This window comes from Anopheles gambiae, chromosome 3 (assembly GCF_943734735.2).
Source record: "Anopheles gambiae chromosome 3, idAnoGambNW_F1_1, whole genome shotgun sequence".
Classification (NCBI taxonomy): Eukaryota; Metazoa; Arthropoda; class Insecta; order Diptera; family Culicidae; genus Anopheles; species Anopheles gambiae.
In genome coordinates, this window is record NC_064602.1 from 12,530,801 (window position 1) to 12,552,500 (window position 21,700).

Genomic DNA, 21,700 nt, shown 5'->3' on the forward strand with positions numbered 1-21,700 from the left:
CAATAGTCTTTTCTTTTTCCAACCATCGAGCTGAAATTTCGGCTTGTCAGTAACAATAAACATCAGTCGGGTTGTATCCATGTGACAGTTACGGTTCGCCAAATTGGATTTCAGCATTTCAAAGCTGAAAAAAGATGCATTTAAAAAAAATGATTTATTTTATTTCTTTGAAATGAGCTTTAGTAATTTTATCAGGCTTACAGCTATTGATTGCAACAATTGTCAACCTTTCTTAACACAAAATGTATCCTTCAGCAAAAGTCCGCCATGAGGTCGTCGCACTCGCGTCGAAAGGACGTTTGATTACATCTTTTTCAGGCTGAAATACTGAGGCGAGTTTTGTGTGTTGTTTTTCATAGCGTATTGCAATGATTTCAGCACTTAAGTGTCAAACTCCATATAGAACAGCTGAATGTTATCGTAAAAGTCCCCCAATATTGAATAATCCATCACGGGAGTTGTTATACACTCTAAAAACGATACTTCAAACACTTTATAAAAATACGTAGGGACAATTTATTTATTTACTCTTTTACTCCAATTTCAGGACAATTACAATGTGATACATATTGCTTCCATGTACTCTAGAGAGGATGTAGTTAAATTACTTTTACAAAAGCGTGGAGTAGACCCATACTCAACTGGTGGGGTAAGTAAAATGCTGCTTATTAATGTTATGTACATTTAAAAAAAAAGTTCCCAATCTACGAAATAGTGGACGATCCATCAGAGACACTTACGGGTATGCGTGATCGATGACACCTGATGATTCACAGTGACATTTTAGTGGGGAAAAAACGTGAACCACTATGCGCCTCCATCGTAAAGGACCATGCGTCTCCATTCTACTCACAAAGTTTTTGTTAATTTAGATTTTTTTTTATCTATTAGACCATTTTTTAAAAACCTTTTATGCTGTAAAAAATTTATCTGTTTGCAAGAATTTTTTAGAAAAAAATTTTTTTTTTATTTTTATTATATGCGTACGACATTTTCCCCCGGAATTGTTAAAACAAAACTGAAACTCCTTGTAAAAGAAACCCCTCCATTTGTTATGACACCATATATGCATATTTTATTTGACCCCTAACCATGCGTTACACCATCTCAAAATACACATGCACATGTTCACTGCTCCCCTCACATGCACAATCTGCCCATGCTAGGCTGTTACGGAAGAAATTTCACTTCCGGTTTCCTCGTAACATTTACCCCGTATCACGCATACTCACCGAAAAAAAGCACAGAATTTTATCCATATTTGCAAGCGATAAACAGGTAGCAACACGACTGGTACACCCAAAACAACACCAACACTACAGAGGTCGGTTTTGCTACAGAGGGGGCCGGACTGCATACCACCATACCTGCAATCACTGCCCGCGCGATGCCACGGGGTAAGCACGGGCGGGCATAACGATATTTCTATAGTTTTGATGTCTCAACGTACAAAACCCAGCTCGGCTACGGGTTTTCGGTGGAGGGAAGGGCACATCAGTCGGCCCGTGTGTTTGCTTCCCCCGAAATAAAGAAGAGAAAAAAACAAAACAAAACAAAGCAATACCAGTCGACGCCGAAGCGACATTGATTTGTCGTTGCTTTATGCTGGCGTCGGTTGTTGTTTGCCGTTTCGGCGGGAGAACGTGTTCTGTTTCGTTCGCTCGCACTATCTGTGTCATGTCTATATGGTTTGTTTTTTTTTGTGTGTGTATATTTGTTCGCTCCATTTTGTCGGCAATAAGCCGTTGCGGGTCCGAAGGGCGGGCAGCAGGCACATCGTGATTGTGCGCGGGCCGGGTAAGCATGGCGGGTAATATTTTCAATTTCAATGCTGCAAAAAAAGATGGAACTTATTTCAATTTAGTTGAAGTTCGGCTGTTTGGCATCGTAGACGCGTCGCTTGTGTCGGGGACCGCGCGTCGTGACTGATTCCGTCGGTCGACGCGCCGGGGAATCTAATTCAAAGTGACGCAAAGAGTGGGTAGTGAAAGGTGGTTCATTGTTTTTTGCCCTTGGCCCGGGCAGGAAAGGGACCCCGGTACTGCGCGTTTCGGGCAAAGGAACCAGTGCAGATTGTGCCTGCATTATGTAAGGGAATGTTTTGTGTGTGGCATTAATGGTGACACTGAACCAAAGTGCAGTACTGCAAATGTGCAACGGTAGCAGTGTGCAGTCGCTTGGTGCCTGGTGAAAGTAACAACACGGTTACAATCGTGTCTAACGATCATCGGCTTGTGAGTGAAGTGTGTACCTGCGTTTGGAAGTAAACAGTGAGTTTGAATTTGTAAGTTCGCCCTCTTGCGGCATTTCGTTGTAACTTCGGTCGAGCTCCTGTGGTTCCATCCACTTCCCAAAGATGTCGGGATGTGGTGGCCCCTGAAGTAAATAAAAACAAAGCCACGTGTTTGACCCCTCGCGCTTGGGGCAGTTTAACATACCGACAAACAACACAGCACACACACACGCGTACATAGAGCGGGCTGTCTCAGTGGACTATGGTGGATGGTTTTCCCTCCTCCGTGTGCAACTCGTCGGTGCTAGCAGATTATGAGCCCGGGCTGCCGCTCGGGTGGCTCGGGAAGGTGGTGCAGCAGCTGCACGGCTATGTTGAAGCGGTCTGTTACTGCTTAGCGTTGGGAATGATGCGCTCCGGCATGTCGGGTACGAAGGGGTGGAAGATCAAGGTAAGACGAAGGGGTGATGTGAAGAAAAGCACCGTGACCGGTATCGCAAATGGGGAATGGATGGATTCGTGTTACAGGAAGTAGAATGATTGCTCAATTGTTATGGCGTTACTTTTACAGTGGCGAGCGAACGTTCAAATGTCCCATTTAAATTGAGTGTTTGTTTTCTTTTACGTAGATTAGTTGAACTTTTGTTTCCTTTATTAGCACAATTACGCATTTGCATAATTTAGTGAATAAACAAAACAATATATCATTATGCACATACCCTCAGGCGATTAGCAGGCAACTTAAGAGAAGGTGTTGAGTTTTAACTAGATTTGTTTAACCGAAGACGTCAACAAGGAAGTATAATTGTGTGTTTTTATTAGATTTAATAAAATGTCTTTCCATGAAAATTAGATTTATTCTAGTTTTACAGTTTAATGATTTCATCGGCGAGTTAATGCAATTTTGTATTGATTTGCATGGAAAAGTATACTTTGGAGTACAGAGATCACCGTAGAATATGTCTGAACTACTTTTTTTCGGCGCTGTAAGCTAGACCACGTACGAGGCCACCTAGACTATGATTGGTAGATGTTGTATGCAAACTTTCCAAACGGAGGTGTAGACTAGGGTAACGAAAAGGTGATACACGTATTCAATTGCCCCTTTGTTGTGATCGCTGTCACTTTTTTATAAAAATTGTTCATTGAAGACAACTTAAAATCTATTTCTAAAACAAATGCAAAGTGGAGTACATGTAAGGCGAAGTACAGGTTTTACAATGAACATTTAAGGATTTCTTCATCAATCACAGCATTGTTGTTTCCAACTGTTGTTTCCAAGCATTGATGCTCCAAGCACTAGATACCCTTGAGCACAGGGCAAATCTGTGCTCCGGAGTCTCTACCCTGGAGCAGAATGAGTAGGCTGAGGAAGCACGATTCTTCCTATCGAGACCTTGCTGTGCACCAGCAAGTACAGCATCGACCGTTGATGTGATGATAGTTTGAAGCTGCTGACGTTTTTCCAGATCCGTCGCCAATCGGTGGAAGGTGACCTCATACCATTGTTGGTGTCCGGAAGTATGCCACGAGTGTCAAATATATGATAATTGTTGCACAGATTGTCTTGTGTACAATTTATTAGAAATAAAGAAGTCAGTTTTCAGTTCAGCTATAAACATCTACAATGGATTCAACTAGAAGGAGGCTAGTAAGCTCTCGGTAGCTGCCGAAAACGCACGCTGGTAACAAGATTAGTTTTTGGACGAAACATTGATTACTTTGGAGGTAACTTCGAGCAAGCAAAATGATTGTATTTATAGACCATGTTTTTGAGATATACCAGCCGTTAAATAACAGTCGAACGACACTCTTTTTAGCGATATTTACAACAGAGAAATTGTCAAGAGAAAAGCTATTTGAAGGATTGCACCAATGCATTGTATGTAAAAGATTGTTGTTTTTTGCTTTAAGAAGGATTCAGCTCCAGCCCATAAGGCTTCTATTGTTCAGGAATGGTATAAGGAGAACTTCCTCAGTTCTTCTGAATAGCCTGCTGTCATTGATTTCAGTTTTTGTGGAACATATGCTAGGAAAGCTTGACAACATTAAGCATTTGAGTTAAGAGTTATTCAAGCATCGTTTGAAGAATATTTTGGACAAATTGCCGAATGCAGTTGTACGTGCGGCTTGCAATGTCTTCGAAAAGCGTTCACGGTCCATTACCAAATATAAAGTAGAACGGTTTTAACTAAGCGCAACGTAATTTTAATACTTAAGGATGCTGTAGACATAGGCTCTGCAAACAAAAAATTGAATGATATGATCTACACTGCAATTTTTAGATATTAAAGTATCAAGTTTTAGAAGCAAAATAATTTCCTAGATGAACTGGAGGATCAAGTTTAAGTATTTGTGATAGTTTTTGGTCACTTATATGTAATGAAGTTGTTACTGTAAAATCAAAACTACTTTCTGTCAATTTATAACCTATCGTCATCTACGTATCTGCGTACAAGCAGAAAATATCTTCTAATTATTTCAATGTTGGTATTTTAGGGTATGTATTCTTACAGGGTTTTCCACGAGTTATCATAGCTGTGGGACACTTAATGAACTCTTTCTAACGTCAAATGAACTTAATGTAATGGGAATTGGTCTCTATAGCACCCTTGTTGGACATATCCAATAGGAATTTCGAAAAAGCCTGCCAAAAGAGGCACTCTATGGCTCTAGACTCTATGGCAAAGTCCAATTTCCATCAAATAATTAGTAAAAGTTTGTTTCTATTTGCAGTCAGTATAATTTTCAATTTTAAAGAATACATTGACTACCTTTAAAAATCAACTATGCATTCAATTTGTTGGAATATCCAATCTTAATTCAGCAAATGATCCCATATTTTAGACTATGCCTTTATGCTTCTTGAATGTTGAGTACGAAACAGAGAATTATAATTAATGTTAGCTTTAAAGTTTTAACCCAAAAAGCTCCTACAAACAATATTGCGATTTTCATATTCTTGATACCTGTTCTCTATGTATATTGTTATTTGCATCATGGTTTTCAAAGCAATCCAACGTTTTTTATTAATGTTAAGTAACTAATGTGTTAGTTATTAATTATTCAATATGTCTGCAACATTACTACGCCTTAAAGTGTGCACGTAAAATATCATAAATTCTAAATTTTGTTAAAACTTTTGTGCAAAATCGTAAAACCTCCTGCACGAAAGGTTTGTGCTGAAAATAGCCCGCGTGTGTGCATTAAATATAGGCCACACTTTTTTCCCCGGTCTACGTATCCCACCACTGGTACACGCCGCGTGTCATTGCTCAATACAGCTCGGTTGTATTTTCCCCTAACCCTCATTTCACCTCGCCTCGTTGGCATACGTTTCTGTATAACACGTACAACCAACACCCCTTTTTTGCCATTGCTCGTTTGCCCCATAAACGTGTCGGAAATGGCTGCACACGTCCACGTTGCTGGCAAAGGATTAAAGTCAACGGGCACGTACGCTTTCGCGCCACTTTCTCTAAATGCATTTAGCGCCAAATTTGAGTGAAGGTTTTCCACCCTTCTTACCCTTCAAAAAGGTGAGGTGGCGCAGGAGGATCAACACAAACAGTGCCAACAGTGCAGCGTGTATAATCGACGGTTCCGCCGCTTTACGCCGCACCACTTGGGAAAGGAAAAGGGGACCTCGGTTCGCGGTGTGCCAAATGGTTAAGGCGGGGAAGGATTTAGGTGTAATTTGCAGCCCGAAAGCACCGACAGCACAGCACCATGTGTCTGCCAATGCGAAAATGCGGGGCGGTTTTGGTGGCGGGACTAGCCCGCTAGGCAAAGTTTTCCACTTTGCGCCCGGGGTCGTAGCACTTGCAGACTTTTCGGCGCGCCGCTCAGTGCTCGGATGGAGCTGATCGCGAAGCTACTCGACTTGCATCACTCGGATACGTGGGTAAGTGTGGGCCGCCGATGGCCATCCGGCCATTGCCGCCGAAGAAGCACCCGATGAATGATGGACGGTTGTTCTGTTCGGTCGTCAGAGCATCCTAGGGCGCGGTTTTTCTTGTCGTTGTGCGATAACCGAACCAGTGTGGAACGGGCTATAGTGGACTGAAAGTGCGTCGCCCAGTTGTTTTAGTTGTGTGTGTGTGTGTCTGTAAGGAAAGCAAAACGCACAAACAAATCGACCCGAGTCTAATAAAAGTCAATCGAAAGCGGAAGTGAAATAAATAAATAGCGACTGGGGGCCACAAATTTATGATCTTTTTGCCGAAGGGAGAGGTTTTTTTCTGTTCGAGACAGTTGGTGACCCAGATTATAGTGTGTAAAACTTAAGGGATGAGGCAGCCAGGGCGTACGCCTTCTCCTTCGTCTTCGTTACAAAACAGATAATCGAAAGCGCCTTGTTGAGTGGCTGGCTGGTGGGAAAGTTTCATTTTACTAGGGACAGTCAATAGGGAGCGCCAACAAATCGATGCGCGAAGACACGATGTAAACGGGTTCGAAGCCTAGGTTTCGACGTTGTGCTTTTCGCTGTTCGTTCCCGTTTGAAACTGGCAAAACTATCCCTTCCCCCTGCTCGGGGGACTTTCCCTTCCAAAAACCCAATAATGAAGGTACTCTCGGCGCTAAAAAACGCCCAAAAGTATGCAACCGTAGCAGCAACAGCGGCGTCTTGGTGTATCAGTTGAGCGGTGGCAATGTGTCAGGACGCTTCGGTTCGCGGCAGTTTGGTGCAGTTTGAATGCGTACTCGGGCTGACGATTGTGTGGCTGGTGCAAACGGTGCAAACTGACCGGTGCGCGATGGAGAAGCTCAAGGGCAAGCTGAAGATGAAGTCGGTGGTGCAGAAAGTGATGGACACTGGTGACGATCGTGACCTCACGTTCGAGGATGTCGCTGTAGGTTGCGCGTGTGTTTGTGTGTGTGCATTATAGTAGCTTTTAATTGTGAATTGATTTTGTTTAGTTTCAAAAGTCCTCTTTTCCTCTTGCTTTCTCCATTCTGGGGGACGATTCTGGATGGCATCTCAATTGGTTGGCAGGGTTATTGTTTTGCTCCAAAAAGGAAGAGATCTACTCCAAACAAACACGAATCCAATTCATTCATCCGTACGGGGTGTATTCACATTCACATTGCGTTTGACAAACTCACACAACACACACTTCTTGCAGAGACTGATACTGAATGCCTACGAAGAGGAGGCGCACGCCAAAGAGGAAGCCTTCTTCAAATTCTTCCAGAAGCTTCTGCTCGAGGATGAAAATTTCGTTGGCCAGCTGCAACCGCAGGAGCAGCAGGGGGTAAGTAGCGAGGTCTGCTGAGAGCTGCCGCCGAATTGAGCTGCCGTCCGTGAATGGATCATGGTGTACGAGTATTCCCTTCTCTTGCCTTGTCTCGCTGATGGATCGTCCGTGTTTTTGTAGTGAAATTGTAGTTTAATTTTTGCGCTTCTTTCAGTTCCAAGACAATTAGCAAATCAGCGCCATGCCCTGTTACTAATTACATGTAATTTTTCTACTTTCCACTACCTATCCCTGGCTTCCTATCCCGATCCATTGCCCAACAGTCGCGGCAGCAAACGGCCGTACATTTGGTAGCTAGCAGACAGACCGGAACGGCGACGGCAATTTTACGCGCGCTGCTAACGGCGGCCGGTAAGGACATACGAACAAAGACTGATGGTGTAAGTATGAATAAACGGTTTTTTTTTGTACGCAAAGAAGTCTAACAACGTCGACGGCGAGTATGGTTGGAGCTGGAGGCAAACATTTGGTAGGAAGCAATTTTGGTTCACACCCTTTCCGCGAGCGGTATTCTTTTCGGTCTTACTGTTATTTGGTGAGGATATTTTGGGTTGGGGGAGAATGTGAAAACGATCGTCTCAGTTATACAAAGTAGTCCTGATAGGGGGTGGGTTAAGGGGAAACTGGGCCACGATTGACAGGTGTTTTTGGTATTGGGGTTTTGGGTGGGTTGGGAAGGTGAAAATTCAATTCTCCTTTATGTGTTATGTGTGTAGGGAAGGTTGCTGGCGCCGCGAAAGTAACTGGTCCTGCGACCTAAATTTAACGACTAATGCAATTCGAAAGAGGTGGCCCGCGTGTACTACTGTGTTGTGCATTGTTGGGTACGTTTTGGCAACAAACGTAGTTGCTTTTGAATATCGAATAAACAGAGGACTGGTACCTAAGGACGTTTATGGCGATTGCTTTGCAAGATTATTTGAAATGTGCAAATTGCACTTCTTCACACGTGCAAACGGTTGGGTTATGTTTTGAATGTTTTTATTGTAGAAAATATTAAAAAAGGTTCTCTTCGACTTAGTTAGTGAAAATTAGTTTTATTTGTTTGTGTCTAAGTAATTCTTATGCGATAATTATCCAGCAAATACTATCAGCGTTTTAAACGACCAAAAACACTGGCCAAAAGAAACGGATTTGTCTTTCTTTTTGAGCAAACTGATTCTTGCTCTTGCCATGTTTGACTTCAAGCCAATTTTTTTTTTTTGTCGCGAAGTATATTTTATGAGTTAATTTTTAGCCTAATCCACACTTTTTACCTTCAAATGAGGGTTCAATGCTTACCAAAAAACCAAAAAGGTAACAGCACCCTTCGGGCCTTAGATCTTTTTGATGACAGACTGGCGAAGGTTCCATTTATAAGTACTTGAGGCATTACTAACGATCTAGGTGAATGTTCTGTGTAAATAGATGTTTTTGCATATGTGGTTCATAGTGAATGTACCCCTACAATATGTCCTTCATCGGTTGAAATATCAAATCGACTGTGCTTTCCTCCAACTGCTAGAATTACTTGTTACAGATGGCCTAACTCGTTAACGCCAGGCCCTTGGCTGACGACCGCCGCACTGCTTAAATCATCATGAAGAAGAATCATACTGCACTTTTTAATGCATTGAAACCATGTGGGTTGCACAACAAAATGTTAATGTTGTCTTAAGCCAAATCTAAGTAATGTCTCAGTTTACATCTACAAAGTGGAACAAAGATTAAAGACGACCGAGATGATAACTCAAAATGGGAAAAGGGTCTATTGTGGAACAAAGTAAAGTTGTTAACAAAATTAACAAAGGACAATCATGAAAGGATAAAGGACATGAAAAATGAACCGAGCATTTCTGCTTCTACCTTGCAAGATGCATCGTTTTGAAATATTCTATTTGAATTGGCATTGCCGGAAGTTTAGATCCTAAAACCGTATCAAATTGGAATTTTCAAAACTGATTCATCTCAGCTATGTTAGAAAACAGCAGTCAGCAGTCTCGTGATACAGTCATCAATTCGAACGACTCAATAACATGCCCGTCATGGGTTCAAGCGTAGAATTAGCCGTCTTCTCCTAGCAAGGACTTAATTATCCGGCTGCGTGGTACTGAATAAAGTCTCGAATGCTAGTATAGGCTGGCATGTCCATGTAGGACGTTTAGGCCAAATATAAGAAAAAGATGTAAAAAAGTATAGCTTAGTATCTTTTGTAGCAAGCTAATGTTTTTGTTGTTTTTGGTTCCTACTTCGCGGTGATATTTTTATCTTGATTTTTTTAGCATTAGTGGGTAATTCTATGCTCTTAATTTACATGCTTAATTTTATGATACATAAGATAAAAAATAAGTAATATTTACCATTCAGTTTGCGTATTTATAAATGTCCAATTTCCATGTAATCGCATTTACATTGGTTAATTTAAAATGATAAAAATAATCAAAACATAAACCAATAGTTTCCAACAAGCTCATTCAGTTGGTCTCTACTTCGAGCATTGAAATTACCTCCTTGTTTATTTGTGCCTAAAAAGAAATAAAAACACAAACCACCCAAAAACACATCTACCCCAAGCCGTCCAGTTGTGCTTTTGCGTAGTAAATCATGTAATGTCCGGTCCGGTTGGTACGGGGCGTGTCTCACAGGCTGCCCGCCACCATCGTTACACAGCACCAGACAGACAATCGACGCAGGAAATACAGATAAGCATCGTACATCCGCGTGTCAAGTGTTTCCCTTCGGAAGGGGGGGGAGAGGGAAACATGGATGTGGAAGGGACCAACCTTTGAGGACATTCACCAACACTGATAGGCCCACAATCACTAATACCACTACAGCAAACAACACAACTGAACGCCCGAACCCGAACACGAGGCCCGAAAACCCGAACCCGCTGGTACACGAGCCACGCTTGGTTGGGCAGGATCGATCAATACCGCCCGATTTGACACGTTGCTCGATGTTTATTTATTTTACCCTTTTTTTTCTTCTCTCCCCCCGGTTGCTTGCAAAACCATTCAACCTTAGCCGTTGGTTGCTATGGCGATTGTCCTTCGGAATGTGGTTCCATCACCTTCCTTCCGTCCCCTCATTTAGTAACTGTGATGGTCTGTATGGACAATGCTGATTCGTCTTTAATGAGTTGATTGTGTGCGCGAGGTACCGATGCCTCTAACGTTTGGAACTCCACACCTTTTTGCAGCTGTGTTGGGTGGAGCTTTTTTAGTTTTTTTTGGTTACGTTTGTTATACCTCGCGAAAAATTTATCGCAATGCAATGCCAAAACGATTGACACCGGGTTGGGAGGGAGTGTGCGCTCGCGCGTAAAATCGATACACCCTGCAACCCTGTTTGGGATTTTGGGTTCAATCAATCAAGGTGAATTCCGATGCGCTCGTGAATGAAAACCATGTGGATGGGTTGGTGTCTTGTTTTTTGGAATGGAGAAAGAATTTAGTTTTTTTGCAATTACAGTAAATTCAGTTCTGTTGCACAAAGGAATTCGATGGGGACATAAAAGGAGGATATGTAAAGAATATTGGGCAGCATCAAAGTTTACTCCTTAGTATGCTGGAATTGGCTAATAAATTGAAGTAGCTGTAAGGTTTATTTATTGCTTTTATTCGTACAACCATACCAGAATCTTTTCAAATGTTGTTTCCATCAATTTGCTTCAAGCATCAAACTAATAATTTATCAAAATTATTGCAACCAAACACAATAAATTATTATATTTCAATTTTGCAAGCGCTTTGCAAGGCCGTCCAGAGACAGTCGTTATTCTATTTGCATTCTTTTAGTTCTATAATAGTTTGCAAGCTAGCAATACACTCCATCCATGATTGGAAGGCATGTTGGTCCCGTTGAAAGCCCAAATTCTAAACCCACACAAAGCTCGGGTGTGATCCGTTGGGTTTACCCAGGTAGTGGGAACGCTTACCCAGTGCGATTACCTTTCGGTTAGATCAATAGCAATAAATAGTAAGGAAAGCAATTTATGACATTCGCCACGTATGCGATGGGAAGGCGAGGGACGGTCACCTACACCTATACGAAGCCCTTTGGATCGACGGAGCCCGCCTGGGGACACATGGAAACACCACCGTTTTGTGCAAAGGCTTGTGTTACGCTTGCATGGTACTGAAGAAATCTAACCCAAGCACGAGGGCGGCCTACTTTTTCCGTCGAAGGAAAAGCTAAGCACTCCAACCCACAGGTTGGTCGTAAGTTTTTTTCCGGATGAGCAGTTTGCGGGGTCAGCTGCACGATTGCTCCATCGGTCCGAGTCGTGTAATTAAGATCTCGGGCGTGTCTCGGGCAGTTGTTGCTTGCCAGAGCGAGCTTGCACACGGAAACACCGGAAACTAGCTCAGCTCGTGCCATGCCTGTTGCACACACACACACACTGCTCACTGCTCAGAGGTTCCTGGGCATGGGGAGGCGTGCATCGGGAACACAAAACTCTTCCCTGTGCGGGTGGCCGGTCCTCCTTGGCCTAGCTTTCGCTGCTGTTTGCGGTGCGGCACTGTATGCAGGCGAAGGGATTTTCCATAAAAATTGCAATTTATAATTTTATTGCACTCACCCACCCCCAGCACCTGCATTGCGCCCTTTCCATCTACCCTTTCCATCCCAGCGAGGAAGGCCATAAAGCTGCACAAAGCCACCCGAATAGGTCGTGTAAGGGAGAGCGCCCTTTGTGTTGAAAGGCTTGGCTGGAGGAAAGGTGTTTGCATATGGCGTGTGCGTTTGCGAACCGAGGGAAACCTGTTACTGTGTTTCATTGCAGAGCACACACACACACACACACACGCGGGGGACCGTTTGGGACAGTGCGATCACACCCGCCAGTCACCTCAGTAGTGAGGTGACAGTCTAGGAGCGAGCGCGCGCGAGCGATGAAACCGCGTCCGGTGCGATCTTCCTATCGTGGTGTCGCCGCGAAACCCAACGCAGAGCTGCTCTACCGGGACCAGGTACTAGTTCCGCTTTGCCTTCTCCATCGCTTTGCTTTCCTGCAAAACCCACACACAAACACATATACAGAGAGATTGGGTGCGTTAAAGGAGCCCTTCGCAAGACATCTCGGTTGCGGGTCGGTCGGTCGCGAGCGGTGGCCGAGTTGTTCGGTTGGCTGGCGCATTCCGTGCCGCGAGACCGTTGCGTGAAGGGGTGCTATCAATTCGCCCCCGTTGGAAGAAGAGCTCAAGGAGGAAGCGGCGCTGGAAGATAACCTCCTGCCGTGCTGTGGCGTGTGTAGGAGGGAACTGCCTGCAATAAACATTTCAGCTGATAGCTTCCTCGCGTTTGGTCTGGGGGAAGTAGAGCTTGTGGAGCCGTGTGGACTATCTCACACGGACAATCCATACCAAAAGAAAAAAAAACCGAGCATACATGGTGCCCAAAAAAAAAGGCCCAACATGGAACTGTGGACTCACCCAAAAGCGCCTTTAGTTGGGCAAAATGAGTGTTTCTAGTGCTTGGTTAGAATTGTTTGATGTGTCTGTGTACGTGTTTGTGGGGCACACACACACTCACACGTGGTGCCCAAGTTGTGAATTGTGTCAAAAATTGTTCATTTCATTGCTTCTTCTGCCCCTACTGCTTGCTATTGCTTTTTGCCCCAAAAAAAAGAAGGTGTTACTCGGTGGCGTTTCGCGTGGAATAAAGTCCGATTTGGAAGGGATAAGAGAGGGGGAATTGTGGGTGTTGTGCAAAAAAGGAACCTTCAACTCGGCCACCCTATGTGTGTGTGTGTGTGTGTGTGTGAGGGCCACGTTAAGATAGTCTTTACGGGGGCGAACATTATCATCACGAAGCGCGCGCGCTGGGCCCTTCTTTGCATGCACGGTTAAGCGCCGGAATGTATGCAACGGTTGCGGCACTAATCGAGCCGGCAGGTCCTTGGCAAGGTGCGAACCGACCGCTCTGCTGCGGAATGGTATGCTAAATCGCCGCCATTCTAATGCAAAAAACTTTCAGTAAGGGAGTGGGAGTGGGGGTACACAGAAAGAGAGAAAGAAAGAGAGAGAAGGAGAACGAGATAGAAATGAAAAACTATGGCGTTCGTTCGAGTCTCGTTCGAGTCTCGGGTTTCCGTGAAGGTGTTTGCAAAATCTAAGTCAGCACAGAAGGGAATGGGGAGCTGTGTGGGTGGAGAGGGGTGTAAATTAAATATCCTTATAATAACCGCCGACTGGGAGGGAGGAGTGAGACGATCGTCTTGCGATGATGGGGAGGGTGTGCCTATCATCGGACTGCTTACCGCTGCTTGCCGAGCAGCGAACTTCCCTTGTCGGCGGCGGTGGCGAGGATTGTTTTGTGCGAAGGAGCGTTCGGATGCGCCACCAACACTATCGCACGGCAGCCACTATCGAAACGGAAAGCAATATTTGTACGTCATTTGGCAGTGGGCGCGCGATTGGAAACCCGAATGCCATCGCATGCTCGCACACACAGACAACACTCACAGCCCACCGAACCGTTCGAACAGTGTGTGTCCCTTCCTTTTGCGACTCACTCCCCCCCCCCCCTCCAGTTATGATACCGCCTTATCTTGTCGGGCGGGTGTTTTCGCGTGAATCGCGTTTCGAAGGACTCGGTTTCGGGCCCGCTTTATTGGAGCCATTCGGTGGATGGGTCTTGTGTGGCTGGAATGGGGTTGGTTTGGGGGAAGCCCGACCCGACAGACAGAACGGGAAGGAGCGATAGAGCGCGTGAAGCGAGCGAGCGAATGGATGCGCTCGATGCGGGGCAAAAGCCAAGGCGAATCGGTACGAAATTGCGCGCCTCAGTAGTTTAAATATGACAGTGGGTACGGTAGGACCATGTCGTCCAACTTTGGCAAGCGCTTCCAGAATGTGCAGTCGAAGTACGCCAAGTTTAACCCGATCAAGGCGGCCGTCATTAGCCAGGCGGAGCAGGCGGAGCGGGCCTCGACCGACGGCAGCTCGCCCCGCACACCGACCAGATCGCCGACCGAACTGACCGCCGGCTCGTTCTCCGCCGCGTTCGCGACCAACGCAACCGAGGTAAATGTGGCGCGGGCTGGGCAGGCGGTACCGGCGCCACCGGGTGCCGCAACCGCCGCCGCCGCCGCCGGGACTGCCGGAGGTGACCGGAGCTGGCTGACCGTTGAACCGGCGCCCGACCAGCCGCGACGCACCAGCGGCAGCATCAGCAGGCGCTACGGGCGCAACAGTCGCAGCAATGGCGGAAGCAGCAGCAGCAGTGCCGTCCGGCGCCGTTCGTCACAGCAGCCGCGCGGCCGGCCACGGCCGGACCACCCCGTGCGTCCCGGTGGCCGCGAGCGGGACGGCGGGGCCACCATGCACAAGCTGACCACCTCGATGTTTGCCTCGCTCCGGTACCGCCGCCGGCAGCGGCGCCAGGCCGCCACCTGGAAAGAGATAGTAAGGCATAATTTTTTACAGAAAGGCAAGATCCCGCTCCTGCTCGCCGTCGAGGCGGGCAACCAGTCGATGTGCCGGGAGTTGCTCTCGTCCCAGACGGCGGACCAGCTGAAGGTGAGTTGGCAAGTGATCGGTGACCAGTGGGTGTGTGTGTCGTTGGAGAGAAGAAATGATTCGGTTTTTTCGTTTTTGCCTGCGAATGTCTGGTGAGAGAGAGAGAGTGTGTGTGCGAAGATGGTTTGTGTTTTCGTGTGTTTGTTTGTGTGTGTTTGTTTATGCTTAATAGTGTGGGTGTGTATGTGTGTGTGTGTGAATCGCTTTTTTATCATCACATAATCCAAATTACGCTGTGTTTAGTGCATTTGCATCAGAAATAGTTCTCCTCATGTTGCATCAAACCGTCATACCAAAGTGCTCTCTTCAATTGGCAATCAGCGCATTATCGCCAGCGCTTATGGTGAAAGATCCTAATACCGCACCAAAAAAAGAGCCCCGCTACCGGAAACACGACGCATGCACAACTGCATTCAGCACAATTACGTAACATCGCTGGTGCATCAAGCTGCACCAACCAAATGCAACTTCAAACGGTGTGTGTCTGTGTGTGCTTGTTGGTATGCCCGCCTGTCAATCAAGGCGTCCGGAAGCGTGTGACGACCAGCTGGAGCTGGTGCCAGTAACGGTGTGAGAGTGTGCTTACTTGTGATTAAGCTGTGCATGGGGTCACAGGGTGTTACTCGACCCACATTGTACAGGAAGTTCGCCCATCGCACACAGGAGACCGTCAGATCTTCGTCCGTGACAAAAGCCCTTTTGGAGTGTTGGATTGCGTTCGTTTGCTCGTGTCAGTATATTGCATTCTTCCCTGTGGTGTAGCATTGTCCAATACCGCTGTGCCGCGAATCGTACAAACACCCCCGAATCGAACCGAATCCGAAGCTTGTGATCCAAGATTTGGCCCTGGAATGATTGATTTTCTGGTGCTGGTGCCCCCATGTCTCTGCACTTCTTACCGCGTCGCGTCGCCCGAGAACAACGAAGGGTGTTCGTCACAGGAGCGTAAACATGCTCGTCCCATCGATGTGAATTGGCAAAGAAGAAGAACCAGAAGGAGCAGAACAAAAAATGTGCAAAAAAAAAAAACAACGAAACGCTCGTTCAATGTTGTGCTGCCGCCACCGTTCAGTGCCAAACCGTGCCGCGTGTTTGTTTTCCTAACCCCAGACCCCGTCGCCCCAATGCTGCGCTCATTTCGTCGCAAAAGTGTGCTTCAACCCCCGGCCGGGGGTTCCCTTCAGTGCCTCGGCGGGTAGGAATGGCGCCGTTGGACGAAGAATAAACCAGTGCAAATGTTGTCCTGTCCTGACAAAAGCGAAAGCCGGGCGCGCCCGAAACGATGAACGACGATGGCTGGCTGTGGCCACGCCATAGTCTCCGTGGAGGATTTTAAACTATCATCGTTAAAATCGGCGCGCGAAAATCGCGTCCACAAATAGAAACTAGACGACTCAAAAGGGTCGTTTACGGAAATGCTTGCAGCAGACTCAGCGGAATGATGGTGCAGATTAATTTGTGAGTGTGTTTCGAAATTAGGTTTTGTCTGTTTTTTTTGGAACGGGAGTTGGAGAACAATTGTGGTAGCGATGTAGCCCACCCAAACAGTGCTGCGGAAAGTTATGTTGATAGCAATCGAAGAAGCAAAACCTCAAATGAAAGAGGGTTTGCTGTGGTGTAAAGTGGTTGAGGAAGAATGAGACGGCGGAATGAAAGTTTGTGTTTGCTCTCTAATGGGGGGAAAAAATATTGTTCAATAATTATAAACATCACTACAGGTGTCAGCAGCGATTGCCAACATCAAAGAGCGGCTGGTGTCGTGGCTGTCGGTTGGATATTTTATTTGTGGTGCCGGTTGTATTGTGGGCCCTGGTAATGGTTGTTATAATTATAACAAACTACATGACCGGTTCGATGAACTTTAGGTGGCTACTGAATCGGGGCTGGATAAGTGTGGAAAGTTTGGATAAAAGCGCTACACGCTGTTGCCATTGTCGTGAAGTTATGCTGTTTATTGGATCAAAGTGAGCAAAGGCGCAGAAAGTCTGGTAATTATTGATATTTACTGTCATTTGTGTGTGTATATTCTAAATCCAGATATAGAAGCAATACAGGTTGACAAAGTTCTACTCAAATCAGGTTTAAACTTCAGTGAAGTGAACCTTTTTCCGAACTTTACCACGCTTGGACTCTTGGATTACATGGATAATATATCCTAATGTGTGTACAATTGTTGAATCTACAAAATCTTGTTTGTACATCCTTGGGATTTTGTATAACCTTCATGTTTGCTCTTTAATCTAGAAAGTATCTTAAATTTGTAACGCATTTTAGTTGTCTTAAAGTGATTTTTTGTTTAATAACAGTCTTTTCCATGAGCTCAGCACATCTTGGTATATTAATTTTGAAATATGAATTCCATCCAACAAAGCAAAAGAAAATAGTTTATTTGAAACATGACACACAATTTTAGGGGCACAGCTATATATGCCAGCGTGCCTAGGTAATCCTAGCATATACCCTTAAACATGCGTCGATTTGGTCTTTGTATGTGGATTTATAGGTAAAAAGGATTTCATTCTTTTAACGAAAGCGTAGCCGTCATGATCTTAGAGGATTACCATGGCAAGCCATGGTGATTTCCACTATAAATATCTCACTATCAGCTACTTGAACGTGAGACTTTAAGCAATAGAAGGAAAAATGCGCATGATCTCTTCGTAGCAGGAATACTGAAGTTATTGATTCATTGATGCCCCAAAAATATTTGAGCTACTGAATATACATGTACCCAGAGCGGTTTCTCGGCATCACGATTTTCTCTCGCTCAAGCGAGGCTATTCCCGGTCTGGTGGCAATTTGATAACTCTATAACATCTATTTCCTGCAAATTTAACTTGATCGCTGATTTCTTCACTTTTGATAAACCTGAGGCCACATTCAGAGAACGTCTAATTTGATGAAGTAAAGAAATGAAAGCTAGTAAATAGTCACTGGTTTCTAGGGCAATAGGACAGGCATGTGAAAAGAACTTAAAGTCTTATCCGGACGTTGTTCCATTGTTGTAGTTTTGATGGTAGTATTGATATGTTTTTATTGAGGTTATATTGACAGCGAACCACATTTGTAAGGCCAATCTCTTATAATGATCTTAATTTAAACTTTTTGAGGTACTAATGAATACCTTTAGACTATAGGTACGATTTATGAAATACAATTTTAGACTTATTCTATTAAAATAACATTTTTGTCGGCATTGACACCAACCATGTTTTAAAATCATGGAGACAGTGCGTGATACGTTTTGTGCAGCTGAGATACGCACTTATTTAAAAGGCTTACAGAAGAACAAATAAATTAATAGGAAAATAAATGATATTGAGGAGCTTTAACATAATCAATATTAGAGTCTCAGCTTATTATATCAGGATTTTCCAAGTGAGTTCCACATTAGCACTTTAAAATACTTTGAATATTAATTTTTGCAAACAGAGTATGAAGATGATATTATTTTCTTAATGAGACTTTGAGGCTATTGAAATCGTTCGCCTCTAAAACGTACACATATATTAAAAAAAAACTTTTCTAAATAATAGAAAAAAGTTCCACTGGAGATGCTGGGTATCGATCCCAGTACCTCTCACATGCTAAGCGAGCGCTCTACCATCTGAGCTACACCCCCGTATTAAAAATTGAGTGGAATTTTACAGATAGTTTGATCTTTGTGTCATCGTTATAATTGCAAAGAGAAAATTACTAAACAGTCAAGTTGTGGATACATGGTCATTAGATATTTCGAGCGTTTATATACTGTTGCGATAGTTTGGCAATGATTTCAATGATTCTGCATGCAGAATCATTTCAGACCTTTCAGGATATAAATAATTCAAAACAAACGGTAAATAATTCAAACGATATGTAGCTCAGTATTGGTAGCTACCCTTTCCTCGTCTCAAATTCAAACCACAGCAAGGACACCAACCGTTTCGGCATCGTTGTATGCGCTTCACGCCGTTTGCACCTTCGATGTAGCTAATTTGTCCTCCTCTCGCGTACTTCGCGTGTGAAATTCCCTCCCGCGTGTGACGTGCGACTTGAACTTCAACTTCTTAATTTTATGCTCTAGGTAGTGTGACTGTGTGAACTTTTTTTCTCAACTCCCCACTCCTCTCACCCAACAAGCATGAGTGTTGTGTGTGTTGCCGTTTCACTTTTGTGTGGCCTCCTTTTGTTTTGCCCGCACACCTACGACAACGATAACGACGAGGACGACGTCGGGTGTGCAAGAATTCGTGTGAATCGTATCCTTGATTGTTGTTTTTCCTTCTCGTAGTTTGTCGTTAGAACTGCATGAAAAAAACTACCTCACAGCGACAAAAAAAAAAAACAGGTAAAACAGCAGAAAAGACAGGTGAAGATCACCGAAACCGAAACGACATCGTGTAGCTGGAGCCCCCCGGGAATGCATAAGGTCTCTCCGTATGCAGGTGTGACGCTTGGCCCTCGATTGGGAACGGATACCGAAAGCCTTCACCTTATAAATCAGCCGCATGTCAGCTGATGCAGATAGACCGGCGTGCCATTGAACCTCTCGCTCTAGCCCTTTTGTTGGGTGCTGGCGCTGAACAGGGTGGAAGTTTCCCATTCGTCATCAGAGGACCTGTAGAAGCAGAGCTCGCAATAACGTAGCCAAGAGCTTTGGTCCATGGTTTTTGCGCATCGATTGTTGTGAGCAGTTGTGAAAAGCCGAAGCCTAATCAACGGATAACAAGGACAATTACTTACATGGGCTTTTTTTGCATGGTTTGAGAATGACAACTCCACTACTCCACAGTCTAAGAAGTCTGCAGAGACAGAAAAAAATCAAAACGCCGCCAGTATGCAATCCGGAAATGGCAGCAAAAACCCAAAAACGGAACCGAACTGACATGTCAACGAAGTTCCGTTGGCCATTCCTTAGGCGAGTGGAGTACCTTTGCAAAGGCGTTTTTTGTTTGTTTGTGTTTCGTCGGACTACACTCCAACTACCAGCAGTGGAAGATGTCCCCTCCAGCAAGGGACGCCAATGCCAAGCAAGACGGATGACCGAATGGAAAACGGAAAAGCCTGCACCCGGTCGACGGTGGTGATAAAAGACATATACCACCTGTGTGTGTGTGTGTGTGTGCAGGGGGCTGTTCATCATTCCCGTTCCCGATCAGTGCCCGACAGCGGAAAGCAAACAAAAACAACGCACTGGCATGTGTGGGAACAAACCCACACACCGTACCATAGGTTTTGAGCCACTCGAGTAGGGGGTCTTTAAATATAAACAATCACGCCTGGTACATAAAAACATACGGCTTCGGTTCGGCCGGGGCAAGTATCAGTCGGTGGTCTTGTTTGGGCGGTCCTGTCTAGGGGGACCGCTGCACAGGACATGTATTTAGGACGCACGAAAAGCCCTGATGACGACAGCAGCAGCAGCAGCAGCAGCTCCGATGGACTCCGGACTGGACTGGGCTTTTCAGCTCGGCAGCTCGGCCCGTTGCAGTTGCACAATGCATTCGCCACGAGCAGGTACCGTCGTCGTGCGTTAAGGTGACGGTTGCCAGATGTTGCATAATTTTGCTGAACAAGTGTGTGTGTGTGTTGGAATCAGCCGAATTGGACCATCATCCTGGTGAGAAGAGCGGGTGAGAGCTGTCAGTTCGATTCATCTCGGTTCACCGCCCCCCCACCATCACACATCGCACGATCATTAGTCGGCATGGATCATCCCGGACCAGGAAGTATGCGTCGACGCTGGGGCTTCATATTGGATGTGGTGGATGAAGTAATGTGCTGTTTATTTCTGTCTGTGTCTCTGTGTGTATGACTAGCGCGTAGACTGTCCTGCGTAAATCAAGTGAAACGTTATGGCATGGCAGCGTTACTAATGCAGTGTTTTTGTCCTTTCTTTCGCAATCTTTTCGCCCCCCCGGGTGCGTCGTCTTTTTTTTTCTCTCGTCCTCTCGTTCTCGGTGCAACAGGCCACCACTACCAATGGCGACACGGCACTGCATTTGGCCGCGCGGCGGAAGGACGTCGAGATGGCCCGCATCCTCATCGACTACGGGGCGAATGTGGACGTGCAGAATGGCGAGGGCCAGACGGCGCTCCACATTGCGGCGGCCGAGGGCGATGAGGCGATGGTGAAGTACTTCTACACCGTGCGAGCCTCGGCAGCGATCACTGATTTTCAAGGTAAGGTGGCAAGGTGAGCTGATTTCGGGGAAGAGAGCAGTGCATTAACAGTGCCTCTTATCTCTTATCCCATCGCACAGATCGTACACCGATGCATCTGGCAGCTGAAAATGGACATGCGTCAATCATTGAAATACTGGTCGACAAGTATCGGGCCAGCATCTACGAACGAACCAAGGACGGCAGCACACTGATGCATATCGCCTCACTGAACGGTCATGCCGAGTGTGCGACGACGTTGTTTCGCAAGGGTGTCTATCTTCATATGCCAAACAAGGGAGGTGCACGGAGTATCCACACCGCGGCCAAGTACGGCCACGTGGGTATTATCAGTACGCTGCTGAACAAGGGCGAAAAGGTGGACGTCCCAACGAATGTGAGTGACATTGGAGAGTGGAAAGATTTTCGAAGATTCGTGGAGCAAATGGTTTGACTTTTCTCTGTTCCTTTTTTTGGGGGCAGGATCACTACACTGCCTTACACATTGCTGTTCAATCGGCCAAACCGGCCGTGGTGGAGACGCTGCTCGGCTTCGGTGC

The 21,700-nt window shown here is 45.4% G+C and overlaps 1 protein-coding gene and 1 non-coding gene across 6 annotated transcripts in view; one reads left to right on the forward strand and one right to left on the reverse strand.

Annotated features, from left to right (window-relative positions):
• The window catches only part of LOC1275416 (serine/threonine-protein phosphatase 6 regulatory ankyrin repeat subunit A), a 49,576-nt gene that overhangs the window by 16,369 nt on the left and 11,507 nt on the right, over positions 1-21,700 (forward strand). For 3 of the 5 annotated variants that reach the window (XM_061657082.1, XM_061657078.1, XM_061657079.1), the window contains exons 4-9: positions 548-649; positions 7,755-7,871; positions 14,904-14,996; positions 20,948-21,161; positions 21,242-21,537; positions 21,624-21,700. The exon at positions 21,624-21,700 is cut by the window's right edge and continues 226 nt beyond it. In XM_061657082.1, coding sequence (XP_061513066.1) covers positions 548-649; positions 7,755-7,871; positions 14,904-14,996; positions 20,948-21,161; positions 21,242-21,537; positions 21,624-21,700 — 899 coding nt within the window. Of the gene's footprint in view, positions 1-547; positions 650-2,137; positions 2,685-7,359; positions 7,489-7,754; positions 7,872-14,159; positions 14,502-14,903; positions 14,997-20,947; positions 21,162-21,241; positions 21,538-21,623 lie in introns of those variants that run through there. The other 2 variants (XM_061657080.1, XM_061657081.1) reach the window with 2 other exon arrangements.
• On the reverse strand, positions 18,546-18,618 carry Trnaa-agc (transfer RNA alanine (anticodon AGC)). The gene has a single exon. It is a non-coding gene; the product is annotated as a tRNA-Ala (tRNA).